At 39.0% G+C, this 21,345-nt stretch overlaps 1 protein-coding gene across 5 annotated transcripts in view; it reads right to left on the bottom strand.

Annotated features, from left to right (window-relative positions):
* LOC112961318 (guanine nucleotide-binding protein G(s) subunit alpha-like) overlaps positions 1–21,345 on the bottom strand; it is a 33,017-nt gene that overhangs the window by 10,587 nt on the left and 1,085 nt on the right. The window contains exons 2-4 of one of the 5 annotated variants that reach the window (XM_026056640.1): positions 18,216–18,288; positions 17,844–17,926; positions 12,611–16,747 (exon numbers count right to left, since the gene is read on the bottom strand). In XM_026056640.1, coding sequence (XP_025912425.1) covers positions 17,884–17,926; positions 18,216–18,288 — 116 coding nt within the window. In that variant the 3' untranslated portion in view covers positions 12,611–16,747; positions 17,844–17,883. Of the gene's footprint in view, positions 1–8,460; positions 8,582–12,610; positions 16,748–17,105; positions 17,927–18,215; positions 18,289–21,345 lie in introns of those variants that run through there. The other 4 variants (XM_026056469.1, XM_026056728.1, XM_026056545.1 and 1 more) reach the window with 4 other exon arrangements.

Genomic DNA, 21,345 nt, shown 5'->3' with positions numbered 1-21,345 from the left:
TGCGGGAGGCTGTGTAGTGTGGGGAGCTGGCGCTGCCAGCAGCCGCCTGGACACAGTGCCTCTTCCCGACACACTCCTGCCCGCCAGCATGAGAAAGGGATGAATATACCCCGCTCTAGGAGCCACGAACAAGCAAGAAGCACAGGACTTCCCTCTGAAACCTTCAATTTGCATGCAATTCAAACCTCTCTTTCTCCAGAAAAAAATTTAACAGCGAGAGGCCAAGCTTATTCCCACAACGTACACACGTATATTTTCAACACATGCAAACAATACGCGGAAATGCATGATATAATATAATAAGCATAACTGGCTATTACAATAATCAAAGAACCTTCTTTTGAGACTGTCAAAAAAGTCAGTAGTGAAAGTACTACCTGAAAATCAGACGACAAAACAGATCTGCCTAAAGCATGAGGATATTCACTGGCATCTCTTTAAACACTTACACACTCAGACTGCGCACGACTTTTCAGGAGCTCCGACCTCATATGGAGCACAACGCAACCRACTGCATCCGCTTTATCTGCTAAATATGTTGGTGAAATGCTTAAATTATGTATTTTAGAAGGTAATGTATGGCTGTTGTTAAAGGAAAAAAGCCACATTTCTCTAAAAACACAAATAAAAATCCTGTAAACCTAGTCATAAACATTTTTATGACTAGCTTGTTTAAAGCACTGCACTGACATTGGCTAGTCAATCCTCAGCCTTTCCTAAGGGGCAGATTAAGTATTAAAGTACATCCAAGGCGTGGTGTCGTACCAGTTTACCTGTTAGTGGCAGTTACACTTGCATAATTAGGACAAATTCTCCTATCAGCTTTATCACTCTGACCTAGCAGCGTGTGCCAATACTGAATTTTACCAAGCGACTCCGAGGGAGAAATCCCAAAGGACAACTTATAATTTGAGCTGTGTAACTACACATCAAGTCACTAAGGGGAGAAAATTAAAATAGCCATTTTTATCCTGCACAATGATAATTATGCAGCAGGTACGGTACTAAGGTAGCGAAAGCACTCTGACACTGGGGCTCAGAGACCATGCCAAGTATTTAGCTGACCTAGCTGTGCATTTACTATTGCTCCACTAGCACTTGAGAAAAGGGGGTGGGGGGAATAAGTCAACTGGGTAATCATCTCACCTCAGGCAATTAACATTCATATCCAGCATTAATATTCAGGAAGTGTCCCAAGTCTCAGTCATTAATGATTAAGTATCACCACACCCTGGAGTATTTTACTACACATCTGTATCGACATCATGAGACCCAAACATAATTGCTCGCTATTAAAGACGGTCTCAGAATTGAGGGACACTGGTTACAACAGCGCGCGCACACACACACACACACATTATATATATACACGTATAAAAAATCCACCTTTGTGCCAAGGCAACAGACAACTGAAATTAAAAAGCTGTAGTCTCGCCAGCTGCCAATTCCTCAACAGTTTGAGGACATAGTAGGATGTTTTTCAATATAAACAAGCATCTTCTGGAAGATTAAGGAAGAAATATTTCTAACGTTAAAGAATTTAAACCTCAGACTAAGAGGGGCTCCCTGGATTTAACGAGCAATGCTTTACTACTTTATCTCACGTAATATCTTACATCCGCTGAACAGCTTTCCAAAATATTTACAGCTGCACTCCTGGGCTTACATAACCCAGCTTTCAGTGCTTCCAGTGAACAAAACCCACACRCTCATCGCTTTAGGAACCAACCAGTTCACCAAGGCGCTGATCAAAACCAGCAACGCTCGGCATCTCGCAAGAACCCTGGGTCAAAATTCAGTGACAGCTGGGCCCATACACATCTTTACTTACAGAGTAAGCCTTTTAAAACGCGAGTTAGGGCAGGTGCAAAAGGCGCCTGCTGGCTGGCACCACGAGGCCCTTTGCTGCTGCCGTGCCGGCCCCGAGGCAGCACCGCTGCACGCGGAGACGGCTCTGGCTGCACGTCYCGCCCGTCCTCACCCACGGCTGAGCGCTGCGATACGTAAGCCGCTGCCCAGGCCTTGTACGGGCGCTGCAGAGGCCCCGAAACAGGCGTTTTCTGAAGGGGGATCCAGTCAGTTCTTCCAGCAGCGACAGAAACGCTCACTAGCAGACGGGGCAGCGCATCTACCGACGACGCTCACATGCTCTCGCCGCAATGAAACCTAGAAGGCGCCTTCTAAGAAATCTGAATTCATTAGATTCCTTCAGCAGAGCTGACGGACAATTCACAAGTCCTGGGACAGTCAGGCAAGATTCCATTAGAAACATTTCATAGTACTTTCAAATGAAGCTTCTTAAAAGTATTCTTAAAGAAATAAATCAAAAAAGTACAGATTCCACTGTTTAAATGTTTACCAGCTTTTTCAGTATTATTTTTTAGATACTGATGAAAAAAGCTGAAATAAGTTATATATTTGCTTCCATTTTGCAAAAAGACGTTTATTTTTGTGACAAAGATACTTTCAGAAGCATCTCTTTTGTTGAAACAAAAGCCAGATGCAATGAGAAAGGCAACAAGCAAACTGTGAATGCTATTAAATTAGATGACACGTGCTTGAAACCCCAAAATTTAAGACACTGAAGTCATATTTAATATAGTTCCAACTACTATACAAAGGGTTAATGTACAATATGTAATGTAGCAGTTGTCACAGATAACAATAGTTAGAGTTCAATAAGTTGGCAGAGGGATTATAGTGCAGTTTTATTACCACCTCCAACACTTTTACTGATGTGCTTATTACTTTTTTATAGCATACTGCTCTTGAGCAACCAGTTTATAATATTTACCCTTTTAAAACTAGGTATACAGAGAATACATGTATATAAAAAAGGGCAACTAAGTCTACATGGCCATACTGTGCAGCAGTTAACACATCCCATACGTATGGTAATTAAGCTCATCTTGCATGGACAGACCTACTTATAGGCCTTGATTCAAAAGACAGCTGCCAAAATCCAAGTATTTTACGCATAAAATAAAGCATGATCTAGGACCTGTCTTCTTCTAGAGGATTACATTAAAATACCACCACCCCAAACAGTCTATGTATACACATACTCACACACATATGCTCCCTTTCTCTCTCTCTAAACTACCTTTACTAGCTGCAGTATATCAAAAGAAATTTTAGTCCAGCACAAACAAATCTTAGATATTGAATACAATAAGATAAACCACCATGACTTTTTTATGTTCTAAACATTTCCAAGTGTAGTTCTTGTGCGTGCTGTCATTAATTTAACCTGTCCTTAAACCTAAAATTATCTAGTGTTGTTTTCAATCCACATATTAACAGCAAAAACTACCCTATCACCAGCTGACTCAAATTTACTGCAACTACAGTTGGTGGGATAATGTAACCCTCCTACATGGCAAAAAACAACTCTTCTCAGGCATGCACGCTCACTTGGATCTGCAATACAAATGATTAACATATAGGTCCTAATTCAAAATATATGTGTTCTCTTAATTACAGTTAAAAGCATCATAGTACCTTTAAAACATCTCACGCTCCTACAGAAGCGGGATAGCAGGAAGTCGCTTTGCAACGATGAGCTGTGAATTTGTACACTGAGCATCCATTTTTTGTGTTTATTTGTATCACACAGAGAAGACGACTCCTATATTGTACTGTTTCTTCTTGTCCATTTTATCCAGAACAAYGGCAAAAGGGGAGCCTCTTGACGAAAACACCTAAGCGGCCATGCAGGGTGCAAACACCGACCTAGCACACAACATCCCGCACACAAAAGCCTCCCCACGGAGGAAGCTCGTCAGATGCAGGTATTGGTCTGCCATGGCTATGGCATGTACAACGCAGAATACATTCTTCCTTCTATATAAATAGAGCCAAGGACTCGCTATCTCCCTATTTCTGATTCATTTGCAGTACATCCCTTCTTTTTACTCCCACCCGGAAAGCAGAACAAGTGCATTTCCAAGACCACCACCTTCAGAAAAAAAAATGAGTGGGAAGCAAGGCATTAAATTGTGTGATTGGGACCAACAGTCCCCCAAACCAAAACCTGGGGGATAACTTAACCTGCTCGAGTGCATATCTAGTGATAACGGCACACAGCTCAGCAATTCCAGACCAATCATGACCAAAGAAAAGTGAGTGTTCACAATTTCAGAACCTGCTTTAAAAAAAATGCATTAGAATTACTGCTTTTTAGGAGTTCGTTGAAGAATTTTAAAATGACTTTTACATATGGGCAGTTATTAGCAATGGTATTCTAAATCAGAAAAACACAAATTAAGGCAATCTTAATCCTGGCACTTTCTAACTTGTTTATGTCCCTAATAATGTTCTTTTAGTCTGTCTATGTGTAATATATAGCTTTCTTTTTGAGCTGAAACAAATATATCATATAAACTTAAATATCTACAAATGGAAAAATCATAATTTTTTCTAAACCGGACTTCATTTTCATTATGGTATCCTTTCCTAGGGCAGTTTAAAGTACTGTCTGCTGCTCAGATCGCATCTCATACAACAGAGAGATTATAAAAATAAGCTCTATTTATTGCTTCATAAGCATTACAGAATTATCAAGCAATAAAGGACCTAAACACAATCCATCATAGCTCTAGTCTGGAAGGCCTTCTAAATGATAAATATTTTAATGAAACTCACACACTGTAGGTGCAGCACAAGGAAATGAATGGATCGTGATGTCTAGGTACTAGCAAAAGCGCAAACAAAAATCTTCCAAAGTCTTCCCATTAATCTGAAGTCCAATTAGAAACACAGGAAGTCAATACGGGTCAGAGAAAGAAATACATATACCAAACTAACTCCTGCCCTCTTGGGACTAAATCCTGCCCTCTGCTCTATGAAGCATAAACATAATTGTGCTTCCCTCACTTAAAGGAAAAATAGTCTTTATTAAATAATCTTATGATTGCTTGATTAATGCTTTGAAAATAAAAAGCACTACTTAAGTGCTAAATATTATTAGCTTTTTCAGAACATCAGCTCCAAACTCTCCACTCCCTATTTCCTTCCCTCGTAACTCTCTTCATTCATGTCATCAGAAGGCATCTTATTTTCAGCAACAACTACTCACTTCATTTTTTTTAGTGCTGCTGGATGTGCAGAACTACTGTTGAGGTTGCCTGGCAACTGGTGAGATGCATCAGAAAGCGAGATAAGGTCCAGAATGAATGGAATTGAAGAGAACTATATTTGGTTTCATTAAGAGATACTGAAGCGCTCAAACCATACCTATTTGAATTATGCACAGTAAGGTGAAATTCTGCAATTTCCTTCAAAATACAGAAAGATCCATAATCATACAGAATCCCGCTAAATTCATTAAGTCAGCTCCTCAGGCACACACACGTTTTGTCTATATGGAAGAGATCTCAGATTCAGGGCTTTTTACCTGCATTAGCAGTTTGGTACAGAAAGAAACAATTATGTAACACTGGTAATTAGTAAATATTTTGAAGAATTGCAGGTCAGAGAGGATAGCTGAATACTTTTGTCTGCCTTCCAGTGTGCCACAGGCCATTATGCTTCTCCATGTACTTTAATATCAAGCTGAAATTTCAAATGCAACAATTTTGTCCTGAAGATCACCACGTGTTGTGGGCTACGTGCAAGGAACAAAAAAAGAAATGAGATGACACGAGGGCCCAAGACTCTTGCCCTAACAAAGAACTATTTGACAAGGAATGACCAAGTACTTCAAGCATCAAGAAAGCCTTATGCAGCAGAAGATACCAGGAGCATATTCAGGATAATAAAAACAGACCAGATTTCCCTGTAGCTGCAAAAGAAGGGAATAAATTGCAGCACCCGAGGGAGGCTTCGTGGATCCCAAGGCCAGAATGGCCTGTTATGACCCTGCACACTTGCATCATGAAAGCCACGTCTCCAGAAGTGGAATTAAAACACCTTTAAAAAAAAAAATAAACCTGTCCTTCTGTAAAAAGAGCTCAAATGAAGCTTCCCCATCCCCAACAGATTCTTTAAATTAAAGTATCTCTACTGCTAAGAAGCAGAATGTCATTCCACGTCTCCGTTTTTCAGTATCTTTCCACACAGCACTACCTCTACACGATAATCAAATCATGTCCAAATGTCCTACTAATAAATCAATTAGTCCCTGTATGATTCCTATGGCCTGTCTTTAAATCCTTCCCCAGAATCAGCAATTCCACATCCTTCATGAAGTGAAGACAACAGCATGGGATATACTATTTTAATAACGCTTTTATCAGTGTTGGAAATCCACTTGATTACTTACGTATCATTTTCCCTTTTTATATACATCCAAGCTGGCATTTGTTTTGGGTGGGTTTTTTCCACAATAAAGCACACTAAGGTAATTAACTAATTGACTTTCAAGTCCTTTTCCAATTCTACAGATACAATCTGCATTCTGAATCCCAGGCGACTGTCTTGCATTCTGCTGTATTAAAACACAATTTTACGAAGTACGACTTTTAAACATGTTATTCAGATCACTCTATAAAGAGTAACCTGACCCTCCCACTATTAACTACATAGCCAGTTTGCAAAGAAGGATCATTCTTTAGATTGCTGACCCGATTCGGTTTTATATATATAACCACTAGTTCCCTAGAGGCCAAGATATGGTCCCACTCCCTGGCTCTGGTAACCACCATACAGCGAGATCCATCAGTGAACTGGTTTTTAAACTCCCCTAATAGATGCATGGCTAGTTTCACACAACACAATTTTAAAAATCAAAATATCATGTGATATTACACTAAATGGCACAAGAAAGTCATCTGTATCAAAACAGCGTATATCAAAACAGATCTGATTTTACAAATCAGATCTATAATCTTCTCAAGAAGGTATAGGCTCATTCAAGAAGATCTTATTATATATGAAACCACATTAATGATGTTCTTCCTATACACCCTTGTTGCTAGAAACCTTCACTATAAAAAGAAATAATAATAAAATTGCCCATATTTGATTCCCAGCAATCTGATTAGCAGATCTCTGGACAATTTCTTACTTTAAGCAATGAAATTGTTTCCCCTTTTCTAAGAACTAAAAAAAATTAACAGTAGTGATTCCCATAGTTTCTTGCATAGTTCCTTTAGGATTCTTGTCTGTTATTTATTCTTGTTTTGAAAATAGCTATATTCTAATGGAGGCTCCTGAAAACTGCCTTTCTTACAGATAATAAACTTCCTTTTCTATTCCAGGTATCATATAGGATATATATATCCTCCTTTTTTTTTTGGTAAGGAAAATAAAACTAATATCTATAAAATATTTATGCTTTCTCTATACAATTACATATCATCTTACCTTCTGCATTCAGTAATAAATCTACACTTGAAAAAGATTTTTACAAATAAAACAAAGTAAAATAAAAGTTCATACTGTCTTACAGGGCTTAAGTTTTCCCAAATGATCACAAGGCAATCTGTGAAATTTAATTAACGAAACAGTTCTCAGCTGATTCCAGTTGACCCCAGAAAGAGTTAAATTTTTAAATTTAACAAAGAAAATTTTATTCTGGGACAGAATTGGGGTAACATACTATTCCTGTATAAGAGAGATACTTAACATGCAAACATTACAAATACAGAGGCCTACAAAGACATATTACGTACAAACATCAACTAAGACTACTGCTTGTGCCTACTTTTCCTTCTCCCTCCCTCTCCTTTTTGGACAACTCTCTTTGTTTCCAAAGCACGAATAAAGCCATGGAGGGGGAAAAAAAAAAACACCAAAAAACAAAAAACAAGGCAAAATGTGGCCTACATTATTTTAAAGTGTTTTTTCTATGAGGTCCTAGGACTGTGCAAAATAATCAAAAATGCTTTAGTAAATTTGGTCTTTTTAACTTTGTTCTAGCTCCTTACTTTCAATGGTGGCAAAAGATACTGAGGTAACAGAACACTATGGAGTTCTTCAGTGACAAACATAAGAAAAGCAAACATATGATTGCATAAGATGCAATTACACAAAATGAAGACTGTCCAATTAGGTGAAGGCAAAACACAGAAGCAACATGGGGCATCCCGGATTCCCAAAGGTTCAGGGAAATTAGAGTCCCGTGACACAGTTCCCTTCCATTTTCAGTTCAAAAACTGAATAGGCAAAATAGTTAAATTTGCAATTTTTAAAGTGTCCAATTTATAAAGTTATGTATCTCCAGTTATAAAACATATTTTCATCAACAATGTTCCACATAAGCAGAATGTGTTCCTTTGAGTAACTATTTACAGGTATCTATGTCAGTATGTCAGTATGCTGCAAACCCCACTACTGAAAACTTAATACCTTCCTACTCCATAGAAATTTAACCAAAATTACCCCCCCTCAAAAAAAAGAAAAGAAAAAAAATGAAAAAGAAAGCAGATCTGCCAGAAAGTTGCATAACACGCTTGCTGTAGAACACATTGAGACAAGATACCAGAAACATTTAACTTAAACTTCTTATTGATACTGACCTCTGCAAATGTTTTCCCAAAAGATCTGAAAGGTCTAGGGCAGGACGGTGGAACGGGAGCTGTTCTACCTGACCTGCACGTGGACTTGAGCTGTGCATCGGGTCAGAATGGCTTTTGCTTTCCTGAGAACCAGAGTACTTAATTGAGCTGCTCTTCTTTCAGTTTTCTCATTTGTTTAACAAGAAAAACATTTCCTCAGCTTTGTATAGTGCTTAGAGTATTTTCATGAAAAATGCAGTACTATTATCATATTCTCAGTTCAGAGAAACAAAAAATGAAATAAAAAGTATTTAACAAAATGTTTTCAGCAAATGGCTATGTCCTTGTGATTATGATCTTTTGCTTATTTAAAAAAATATTATTATAACTAACTATAAGCTTTTGTCTTTATCTCAAATGGTCTTAAACTGTTTAAGCAACACAAAATATCTGAAGTCATGCCAATCACTGTTATGCAATTAAATTAAAATTCATGAAATGAATTAGTTTAATTTTTCTACAGTAACAACATGGTAAATCAAATTTAGCTAGCATATTTATCTTTAAGTTATTTAAATTGTCAGGGTTAAAAACAGTTATTACACATGGTTTGCTGAACTTAGTATATGAAGTGTCCCATTACACCATTTTGTATAATTAAAAAAAAAAAAAAAAAAAAGCAAGAGAGATATGAGCAAGCCATCCTTTCTCATTACAAACCTAAGGAAGAAACGTACTTCAATGGTATCAGCTTCCTTTTAACATTTTCTAATGAATATCAACATTTAAATTATATAAATAATCACATTATCAAAACAGAATAAAAACATTTTAACAATTTGAGTGAAAAAAATGCATCTATACACGTGGACCTGCATACAGGAACAGAGTATTTAAATTGCAATGATTAAGACAGCAATAGCAAATCCCTCGGCTAGCTGTTAAGGTGCCATCCGAGGCTAAATGCAACGTCTACTGGGTCCCCACCAAGGCTCAGCAGGAACCAGCGCACACCTCTGCCTGCTCCATTAGTGCAGCGCTCCAGGGAGGCACGAAGGTGCAGCTGGGAGAGATGATTGTTTTCTGGTGCCTTAACTAAAAAGGCAAGTGAACACAATGACTTATTAAATTGCCCTTTGGAGAATACAGTAAGCAACAGGTAGCTAATCCATCAGGTCACGATCCTTCTCGTGGTTTCTAATAGCAAACATCTTAAACCAGAACATCTCGTTGAGACGTTCCACTACTACTTCCCTCAAAAAGCAGATAATTTTGTCCTAACTTAGCTCTGAAAAAACATACCTCAATGTACTCTTGCTTTTAAATAAGCTCAGCTGTAAACAACTAATTCTAATTAGTTGTATGCTTACTTGAGCATACAACTGTCAAATGAGCATTTAAAAGCTGATGCAGCTGCACTTGCAGCGTATCCCAAATACTCTTCTACGTACTAGGAACTCAAGATTCAATTGTCAAAGTAAAATAGAGGACATTATTTTCAGTATGTAAGAATTAAAGTTACATAAAAAAATCCCTCATCAGTGGAAATTCCTTCATTTCAACTCGAGAGCTTTGAATGACCAAGATTAGGCTGAACAATTTATGTATCTCAGCTCTTCATCAGCAATGGGACTTGGGCAAGCCTAATATATAAACACATGACATATCTAAAAATAAAGATAGAGATAAACTTGCCTTCTCGATTATACTTCAAAGCATTAACTATGCCTGCCTTGATCTAGGAGACACTCTGGAAGGATGGTTGCAAAACTGGAACAGGAGTATTGGGTGTTTATGTCCTCTCATCATAGAAAAGAAATACTCAAAACCCCACAAACCTGCTCTCCCCCACCACAAAAGAAGAAAAATGACACGACGTATCTTCGCTCTTACTGAGCCCATCCCATAGAGACTACAACAGTGCAGGAAACCAAGCAACCTAAGAAACAGGAACAAGAAATACCACTCACGCCTAGTTTGCTAGAAGGAGCTGAGCAAGACACTGCATTTATTAATAAATTATATCTTATGGGACAAACACACTAGGATTTAACATAATGTAATTGAAAAAAAATTCCCCAGCTAGAATGACTGGGGACACAGAAAATATAGCTACGTAATGAAATAAGGAGAATCTTAAGGGAGCACAATAATCTGAAGGTATGGTTTTAATAGCAAAAAGGTAACCTTCCACGAGCTCAAGATAATGAAAAGTAATCTGTTCATACATTAAAAAAAATTCAATCCCCAACTGGATAAATTAATAAAACCAGTTTTTACCGGGAAAACCAGAATACTGCCCAGTCTGTCCACCCAAAATATATGGGACACTAACAAATCCATGAGATAATACAGGAGAAAATTCTTCACTGCATAGGTCAAATTCTCGAGAAGAGTTGGGAAAAGCCTGATGCATTAAAATTTTTTCAGAAAGGACACTGAAGTGTTGACTATAGATATGTATTTAATATTCTTTATACAGAGCTGCATTTATGAAGTTACATAAAGTTTTCTGGGGTATTTATTAATATAATTTGCAACTTATTTCATAGTAGGTCAATAGAATGTGATACACTGCTCTTCTAATATAAGACATTTGCATAAGATCAGAAAAGGGAGAAAAATACACCACTTCCACTTTAACTCATGAACGCGTAGAGCAAAAATACTTCAAAAAATATTCAGGGTGAATAGAGGAAGAGTAGGATTTTTTTTTTAGCTGTTTTCTCCCAGTCTCCCTCTGAGACGCTGTTGCCCAGTTTCAACCAAATTTGACAGAGGGTAGCTGTTGCTGAGACTGACTGCCAGAAGCGAAAATCAGAGGCTGAGCAGAGGAGAGACAAAAATTAGTGATGCTGTTGAAGACAAGCACAGGGCCATGGACTAGTACAAGGAAGAACCAGGCAATATTTAGGAAGCTACAAGTGCTAAGAGGAGAAACTGCAGATGCTGTAGGGTCCTGGGACTACTGTCGTAAAGGTTTGGGAGACAGAGTGCCTAAGTTACAAGACTCGGACATCAGTAGCTCAGCTACCCACAGAACAGTTTTTCCTTACCAAAAGAGAAATTTGCAAATTTTGTAGAACAGATGCCAATGGAGAGATTATTTTTGTTTGTTTTTTGCCTGAACTAATGGGTAAAATCCCACAGCCATCACCAGAAGTCAAAATCATCCCAGATCCATTCCCAATTTGTTTTTCCACATAGTTACGTCTTGAGCGCTGTTCTGTCTCTCATTTTGCTTCTCAGACTGGATCCCTCATGCTTATTCACTATTCATCGTAATTGCCCTCCAAGCTCGCTGGAGCTCTAACTTAAAGCTTTCTAGTAGGTTGATAGCTGCCCATGCATACTTAAAAAGCTTTTGTGAAATTTAAGCCTCAAAACAAGTAAATCTACCGCCATATTTTTGGCCAGTCCCTTTACATGCCAAATCATGTCTGCAACATATGCAAATCTAGTTTAAAGGAAGAGTTTACCACTGCTTTTATCAGAAAACTGAAATATCTGACTACAAGCAAAAATGTCAAGTTGCAAGGCCAGGAACAGTAATTCAGGAGACTGAGAGCTGCTCTACTTGCAACAACACAGAACTGGCAGTTTAAATACTGCTTTACTAGGATAAGTCTACATATCCCACCATCCAGTAAATACAGATAACATGCCTGCTCTGCCATGAGCATCACCTGGTTTCCCATTCCATTACAAAATCAAGAAACATGAACACTCAGCTTTCACTATCCTTCTCGTATCCAAGTAAGATGGGCTTTTGAAAAAGCACAAACACACAAAACAGTCAGTTGAAAATAAAGCATTAGGTAAAAACAAAAGTCTATACTTTCTTTCAATACTCTGTTTTCGTGTCTCCACCTATGGTTAGCCTCAGCCTACGATGAACATCTAAAACCAGATAGAAATATTCAGTTTTTTAAACTTTTAGATTCCTTTATGTATTACTTTTCACCAATACTTTCAGGAACTTAAACAGCAGTTTTGCAAACTAAAAAAAAAAAAAAAAAATCACTGGTGCATGGAAATATTTTAATGGTTTGATTTCAGAACACCTCTGAGTAAGGTACAGGAGCTTCTCCACTGACCATTGGAATCAGAGGGTACTGCTCACCAAATAAGGCACAGTGTAGGTATTAAAAACTATCAGAACGATTATTTGTATTGTTTTATTGTTCAGGTTTATTTTTTCACAGAATGGAAGTTTTTCCCTTTGTCGAAAGTAAAGTTTTTTCCAAAGAAAAGCTAATTCCAAGCACTTAAACACATCATTAAAGCTCCTAAAAATTAAGGAATTTTTTGTTTGCTTAGGTTTGGGAGTTTTCTTTGTTTTAATGCCATCAGATATTATGTTCCATTTCTTTCAAACTGATGGAGGACAATTATATTTAACTTCCATAGACTTCTGATGCAACTGTTACAAAATACATGCAATATTAAGTTTTTAATCATACTATTTATCCACTGTTGGTTTATTATTGTCTTTTGACAAAACTCAACTACACAACTGTGTCAGTTCTTAGGACAAGACTTAAAATAAGCCGAAATACATATCCTCCTCCCCTCTCCACCCACCCCTTATGTTCTACGGTACAAACTTCTATCAAAATCCGTAAGCTCTTGTTAGCTGGAACAGAATTGTTTATAGCCCTGAACACACATGTACACACAATTTTTCCAGCACAATATAATCTCTCCATGCCCTGAAACAGTAGCTGTGAAAAACACCCTCTGATTTAAGCCTGCAGAAGCCTCCTGACATACACAGGGGCTCAACCTCCCCAATCAGACCAAACCAACAAACAAAAACCAAAAACCCAGCAATCCGCAGTGTTACTCCAACACCAAAAAAAAATAATAATGTTTGTTGCCAGTAGGGTACGGTCTGATCAAGGCAGTTTGTTTCTTGGCAAGGGACTGACGTGACCATTCTAAAAACATGGTGTTGGTACACAGATCTAGATGAACTGTAATAACAGAGCAATTATGTTTACATATACAAACTAATATTAGTAATTAGGAGGGAATTCATTATTTTAAAAAGACTTAGTTATAAATATTATAGTTTTTCCTCAATCATAACATTAACTTCTCTTCTTTAAAATCACACATACACAAAAAGACTAAGGTTAGAAAACAAAACACAGTATCAGGCAGCAGAAGAGTAAAGTTAGAGACAGGAATCACTTAAGTCACAGAAGAGACTGATACCAACCAGTCATTTTTACTAACTGTCATTTACTAGTTCATGTGAAACAATGGCAGGACCGCACTTCAATATTTAGTGGGCCAGATTACAAAGAAAAGATTAAAATGCATCAGTGACCACTTTTCCTTCCCCACAAATCTACTGAACAGAGGGGAGAAAAGACAACAAGAAAGTTCCAAAGCTTTAAAGGCTTCACTTGGTTTACTTCTTAACTTCCCTCCCAAGAAAAAATAATTTTTAAAAGACGACAAGAAATGCAAATGTAATTCCACTCCGAGTCTTGAAAGTAACGCTATTCAGTTCTGCTCCTGTCATCACCATCGACAGATTTGATAAATATATGAACTCCTATTCAACACTTCAAAAATATCAGTTTATGAAGTAAGGTCACCATAATACCGCACTGTTTGGGAAACTGAGGCTGCGAAGAGCTATCTGAAGCGCCCCATAACCTCGAGACACCCTGAATCATAAATACTATCCAAGCTTACTAGTCACCAAGGCATATTCCCCTTATCTGTCAATCTTTGTAGTCGATTTTGTAAGTCACATTTCAACAATTTATTTCTATCTAAATATTTCTACTTGTCCCAGTTTTTCCCATGACACTTCAAAGTTGTCCCTTCCCCTTGCCAATTCCCCACTTTCCAAAACAACAACCCTCTGCGGGGGCCCCTTGGCCAAACCCACCCTGCGTGATGACACAGGGGAAAGACAACTTAAAAAAGTCAGTGAAAGGCCATCATCTTCCTCGAAGCAGAGGACCCCACCCCCAAGATAACGCAGAAAAGAGATATAATTTTTTTCCCCTGCAATCCAAGCTATCCCATTACATTAATTTCTCCGACTACCTTTCTTACCCCTCCCTCTCCCACATATACTCCTTTCCAGTTCGCAGCAACTGGCATTTGCACTTCTGCCCAGGCAAAAAGAGAAGAACATTTCAGCTCCCCTTTATTAGTGGGTGCTAAGAAAAGCGCAATATATCCCGCAGCCGCCGAGATCTGCTCCTCTGAAACGGCCTCATGAAAAGACAGTTGAAGTGTTGAGGAGGGAGGAAAGGAAAGGAAGGGAAGTCACAGGCTTCCTGCTATTACAAGCCAAATTTAAACCCTTTCCACATCACAAGGGGCCCTGTTGTTGGCAGTAGCGCAAAGAGTAGGAAAATTTGGTTGATACGGAGTCTTCGTTCTACTTAAAAGACAGCTCTTCCATGTTAAAGACGAGGCACCCTGGAAGAACACCGTGGGCAAGGCACGCTCCTGTTATTTATAATATTACTATAGGAATATGCCAGCTGATAGCGCGACCAACGTAAGCCTTTCTGCGAGTGCTGGGAGCTGGCTAAGCACTTCCCAAAACCCCGTCCAGAAAAACCGGTGCTGTAGAAAATGCCTTGCTTCTCCGGTGTTCCTCTCTGCTTAGCAGTGCCACAGGGCTGCTACTTCCCACACGCCACCTTCACAACAGGAACAAAAAAATACTTCTGTCTCCAACTTGACTACAGATTATGAAAGGAATGTCGAATTTTTTTATAACAGTCTTTACTGTAGTTAACTTGGCTACAACTTTAACCACCTTCAAATTCACCTTAATGTTGTTAACTATTAAGCATATTAATTACCTGGAACACTTGATTCCATACAGTTCCTCAAATAACTAATTAGCTAAAACAATCAAGGATTAGAATCCCAGAGGAAATTCTCCTGGTTTCGTACAACTCCATAGATTTTGCCGTGTTAATTGCTACATTCCCGACCCACGGCCAATTTAGCTAAACGCACACGACTACTGTCCCTTCATCTATTTAGAGGCAGACTCTTAAAAACAAACAAATAAAAAATCCCCACACTCACTGAAGGAAGTTAGTGCATTTAGCACTGGATATCCTGTTTAGTCACCAGAAATTAAAAAGAGTATTTGAGTAACACTAAGGAAAAACTTTTGATTCTCTCATTTTTAGCACACTGAACGTCTTTTGTAACGGGTATTTCTCTTTCTGCTTCAAACATCAATTATCACAGGGCAACCAAATTAAAGGCAAACACGTTTTAGACGGGACTTAGAACCGCATTTCTGTCAAGCCACATGACTAAGCTGCATCAACAGAAATAATTTAAAATTACATTTATGTACATGGACACTAATGTTAAAGAACGCCTCTTCATCTCCAGTGTACTACAGCGTTCACAACCCCTCTGCTGTTGTTCATCACATCAGGTTCGGTGCTATGTGCAAACATCGTTATGTTTGACTAGTTCTAGAAGGACTGACAGGAACATTAAGAAACATAATGCCTTACTTTTCTTACCCTTCCAAAAAAACCCTCCATACTCTTGTTAGCTGAATCCCACATCATCCTTCTACAAAGTAAGGAAGGCAGAGAGGGAATGAATTGGGCAAAAAAGGACATCGGGGAAAGCAGGATAATGTATGGAGCAATTAGTTACTTTGGAAGAAAAATGCAAGTCATTTAAGGACTAGCAAGTAACTTGCAAGATCTGCAAAACACTGAAAAACAGCCTTTCCCTTCTCCCCCCAAGTAAAGTATGTTATGATCTACTGACTATTTCTGGCAACAAAAAAACTAAAACTAGATGCCTTACAACACATTTCTTGTACGCATTATACATGCTGCTTTTTGATCTGTCCCGATTTTGACGTTCCAATATACGCTACAAACGAAAGCAGAAGGACAAGCAGAAAGGACTGCAAGGCGGCAGGCCGCGGGGTGGACAAGCGTGGTCCCGGAGCCACGGGCAGCTCCGCAGCCCTGCGAGCGGGGCTGCCGCAGCGGGCACGTTCTGTGATTGGCAGCAGGGCTGTGCTGGCACCGGGACCGCCGGGGAATCCAGATCCCTCGCGATGAGAAGGGAGAAGCTGGTGGAGGCTGCCGAGGCCGAATCTGCCCTGCTATCCAGCTGTACTCGCCGCTCAGCCCCAAGCCACTGCTGTGGCCAACCTCAGCCCCACCGCCAGAGCCAGTCGCCAGCCCTCCCCGGCTCGCCGGCTTTGCCCAGGAGATCTTCGGGCTCTCAGTTTCGCACTGATTTTGGTATGCAGCTTGCAGGGTTGGGAAGGTTATACACCCCTGTAATACACCATTCATTACTGACCAACATCATCTCTTTAACAGCATCTGCATGTTTAGAAAGCTTGGAAGAACTGCGTTGCTAATATGGATTGATTTTTGAAAAGGTGCCAGGGGTCCTGAGTTCTACCAATGAACATTTCACTTAGCACCTAATGTTGAGAGCTGGTATGGCAAAGTCAGATCCTGAAAAACTTTGAAGCCATTAAAGTCTTTTAAGAGGTCTTTACTAACATGAGCAGTCAAAATAAGGGAAGACAACTTGTATGAGTAAAGGGATGCAGGATTGGGCACTTAGGAAAAAAGGAGTTGTCTAGGATAAAGAAAATATTTCCTACAGAGAGGAGCTAAAAACATGTAGTGCAGAATGTAATTTATTATGAATCAGTCTGAACTTTCTTCCAAAAGACTGTGTACCTTATCCTAAACCAGCGTTTGGGGATTAGGGGGAAGTATTGTCCAGGCTCCTTGGCTAAACATTTAGCTCAGACATTCTTACTAAAGAATTAACTAGTGAAAGCTTAACTAATCTTCCCAAAAACATAGGATTTACAAAATAAATGATACTGACTAGAAGCTAAAACACAGTAATATAAAATTATTATGTTTGAAAACAAAAAAGATGAAAACAGTAATATCTAAAAATGTTAAACACAAATGCAGAATAAGCTTTGAAATTCCAACACCTAGAAATTCAGTCAGAATCAGTTTAGCAGGTTTTGGTATATTCATATACAAAGACGGCTTGCAAACATAAACTAACATCCAGAAGAATCTCTTCCCACTCCCGAGCAGGGTTAGATGAAAAGTTAGCAAACACAAATCTTCCTCAGACAAAAAATAGATTTCCATTTTCTCTAGCTTAATGCCATTCCCTCCTCACGACTATCAAATAATTGAACAGATTTTAAGTGTAAACAAGAAAAGCTCTTAGGGACATAATTTAACACAATCATCTGGACAAGCAAACACAACAGAAGAAAGAAGAAAATCTGACCTATTACCCCAAAGCTTCCTTTTACATTCTTATTTTGTGAAGATACAAAAACAAAAGCCTTATTTGTTCTAAATAAAGAAAATTGCATTCATTTTGTACCCTAACAGGAGGCATGTTTACAGCAGTATGAATCAATGTGCTATAGCAGAGGTAAATCAGTGTCAGCCATGTTGTGAAAGAAACTGCAGTAAAAAAAAAAAAAAAAAGAAAGAAACTTAAGCCTTAATCAAGTTGGATATACAGAACCTTGATAGAAACCATTTTATACCATTAGCTCTTATTTATTATTGGTGCATGACTTCTTCAAGTTAATGTCTATTAATCTCATCTAAAAATACACATCCAAATTCTAGAGATCGTGAAACAGTACCAAGAAGAAAACATGCCAAGATATAAAACAAAACCGATGGCTACTGTGTGGCACACACATGTAAGGTAGGTTGTAAAGTGAAAAAAAACAAATGCACTTACTCAGCATTAAATCCATTCACATGCAAGATCCTCATCTGTTTGACTATTGTGCTTTTACCGGATTCACCAGCACCTAGAAAATGAAAGTAAATCAATTTCAGAAGGAAGCATGACTGATGAAGGGACATGCTAGAGCTTTTTCTTCAGGGTAAAATCCAGAAAGCTGATTTCCTCAGCACAAGAGTGAAAAGTGAAAGAAAAAGAAATAATTGTCACTGGAAACTTCAGTCAGAGCTAAAAATAAATGCCCAGCTCAAGTCATGTGTCAGATCTGAATCTTGGATCATTTCACTGTCCATTTTTCCAGTGTCAACGTTAAAAGCAGATTGCAAGGCTTGGAAGAAAAAAGGACAACTTAAACATTTTATAGAGGACAAGATAGGGAATAACAGAATCTGCTTATGTTGTCACCACTTTCTGGTGCAGAGAAAGACTAAAGGGAGTCCATATTAAGTAGAAGCATTTTTGTTAGATCCTTAAAACATTTGAAGTTTGCCTGCAGTTATCATCACCTAGTCAAAAAACTACAACTTAAATCACACAAAGTAAAATATATGGATACTCACATCTGAAAAAGGCAGGCAACCCCTTTAAGCCTCCACCCACAAAGCTCCCAAAGCCTGTTTCTCTAATTCGTGTCCGTGCGCAACCTCCCATCCTCTCCACACRGTCCAAACCAATCACGCACCCAACGAGATGCAAAGACCACCTCTTGCGGCTGCACGCTCCCAGCAGCCCCCCGCCGCTCTCCTCCCATCCCCTCCTGTACCAGGAGTACAGAACAAAAACCCCTCCACTTCACTCAAGTTTCCACAAGCAGATGCACCCCATTTCTGCTTGCTGTACTGCATGGACCCAGCGCGCAGGGCCACCCATCTGCCTGTAGTACCCATTTTTCCACACATGCTAAAAAGACTTGAACAACAGCATTTAATTGAGCTGCTCCACGCTGCCAGATCAGGAGCTTTCTATATAAAGCAAACTTTTTTTTTTCTTTTGCAAGAGCTGTATCATAGCCTGGGAAAACATAGCAAGATTCTCTTTAGCATCTCCCGGCTACTCACTTATTCCTCTCATTAGCCCACATTTCAGCGAGAGAAAACGTATGTGTGTGGCAGAATGGGCAGCGAGGTACAGTCTGTATTTATAGGATGCCAGGCCTCTCCTAGCACACACTGACAGCACCAGCCTCCATTTTGAGCCTCGTGCAAAACTATATTTTAGCAGTAATATTTCAAAGTTTGCTTTCTGACAGCCGTGCTCTCCTCTGCCTTCCCCCTTCCCCTCCTTCTCCCTCACAAATTCCTCGCGGTCCTGTTCTTCTCTCCATAAAACCTGTTTGCACGTTTTGCTGCCTTAGTAGCAGGCCTTTTTCTCTCCTTTTTGTTGACAGCTGTTTGCAAGCACAGAAAGAGCAGTTTTTATCTACAACTCTGTATACAAGCACCATTTCCCTCCTAACCTGCTACACTGTAATGCACATAGCGAGTCCCTTCCCCTCCCCTCCAGGCACACTGCACCATGCGAGAGAGACAGGCAGCAAAACCAATCGAGAGCACGAATATCTCCAGCTAAGCCAGAGACGGGGTCCTCTCACAACCCAGAATTATTCAGCAACAGTACTATATGCTAAACTATGATACTTCCATTCAGAATAACAATGACATTTCAGCTGCAACGCTAAATTATATTTTATAAACAAAAGCACTGGAAGCCAAAATCTTTACTTAGTCCAAAACCAGGGGGAGATTGTTGTTGCTTTTACTATAAATGTATACAGTTGGGCACTGACATACCTGGGTGCTCTGGATCTGATACAACATCAGTGAACCAAAATTAAGTATTATATACAAATTTTGGGACAAGTCTATTTCTATATTTGGCCACCAGTTAAGGCCCTGTTCTTACAGACAATTATGCATATGTTTAACTTCACCACCAAGGATAGTTCCATTAATTTCAGTGAGACTCCCCACAGCAGAAAAGGGAAGCAGGTATAGGATTAAAAGAGTAGGGCCTACAAACAGTATTGTAAATCTGTCAGAAAATTATTTAGCTGCTCTTGTTATTTGAATATGATGTGGAGATATTAGTACTTTGTATTTCCAAAGCACTGTTTTTTTATTTCATGTGTTTTATAAAGTAAGTAAACATAACATAATAATAGAGGCATGAACTTTTTTATTTTTTACCATTAAATTTATGTTCTGGATTTTCTAGAGCATGACAGCTACTGTTAGAAACCACAACACTATAACTATCACCTGAAAACATGCACACAGACATGGCCTTACAGCCATCATTAAATACCCACAATTTTTATTTATGAGTATCTGAACTATTTTGCAGTTACCAAAACAAAAAAAGGGGAAAAAAAAGAAAGTCCACTTAAAACCATGAAGTTTTTATTTCTGAAATTCCACCTCTTAATAAAATAAGCAATCTGACTGTATATCGTTTCCATGTATATACATACTGTTTAGCCTGAAATCTGGTAGGCCAATTTCCCCAAGACCTGAAATCCAAGTTATTCTTTCAAAAGATCTCTGCTGGAACAGTGGCAGACTTTTCACTGCTGCAAGTATTGCTATAGTCCTAGTTGTTTCTCCATTTATGTTAAGCCTCTTTCTTAAATTAGCACTTAGAAGATTTTTACCAGAAAGAGCACACTTCTAAACCCCCACCCTTTAAAAATTCTTTTTTTTWAATTAGTGTTGTTTCACACCAGACCCGAGTCCACTCCTGAGGCCTAACCTCTCTTCCACAACAAAAATCCTGCATAACACTCACAAGCAGCCCCTCAGAGCGTCCAAAACACCTAAGAGCTCATAAAAGCCCCTTATTTTAAAATATGTTTTGAAAATATTTTAAAATAATCGGTCTGACGAACGTTTTCGCGCTCGCTCCTCGATAACAGGTTTTGGACCTTCCCCTTCCTTTAACCATAATCGGTATTTCTAAACGTACCTAGTGGGCGACCCGACACGTGCAGGTCTCCCGAGTTCCCCGCTAAAATAACCCCGGGGACCGAGCTCCCAGCGCTCGCCTCCCTCCGAGCGCGCGACACCTTAATTAATGGTGCCCCGCAAACGGGCGCACCGAGCGCGTCCGAGCGAGCGCCGGCGCCCGG

Source organism: Apteryx rowi, unplaced genomic scaffold, assembly GCF_003343035.1.
Source record: "Apteryx rowi isolate R43461 unplaced genomic scaffold, aptRow1 scaffold_0, whole genome shotgun sequence".
Lineage (NCBI taxonomy): Eukaryota > Metazoa > Chordata > Aves > Apterygiformes > Apterygidae > Apteryx > Apteryx rowi.
This window is presented reverse-complemented; position numbering and strand designations above follow the sequence as displayed.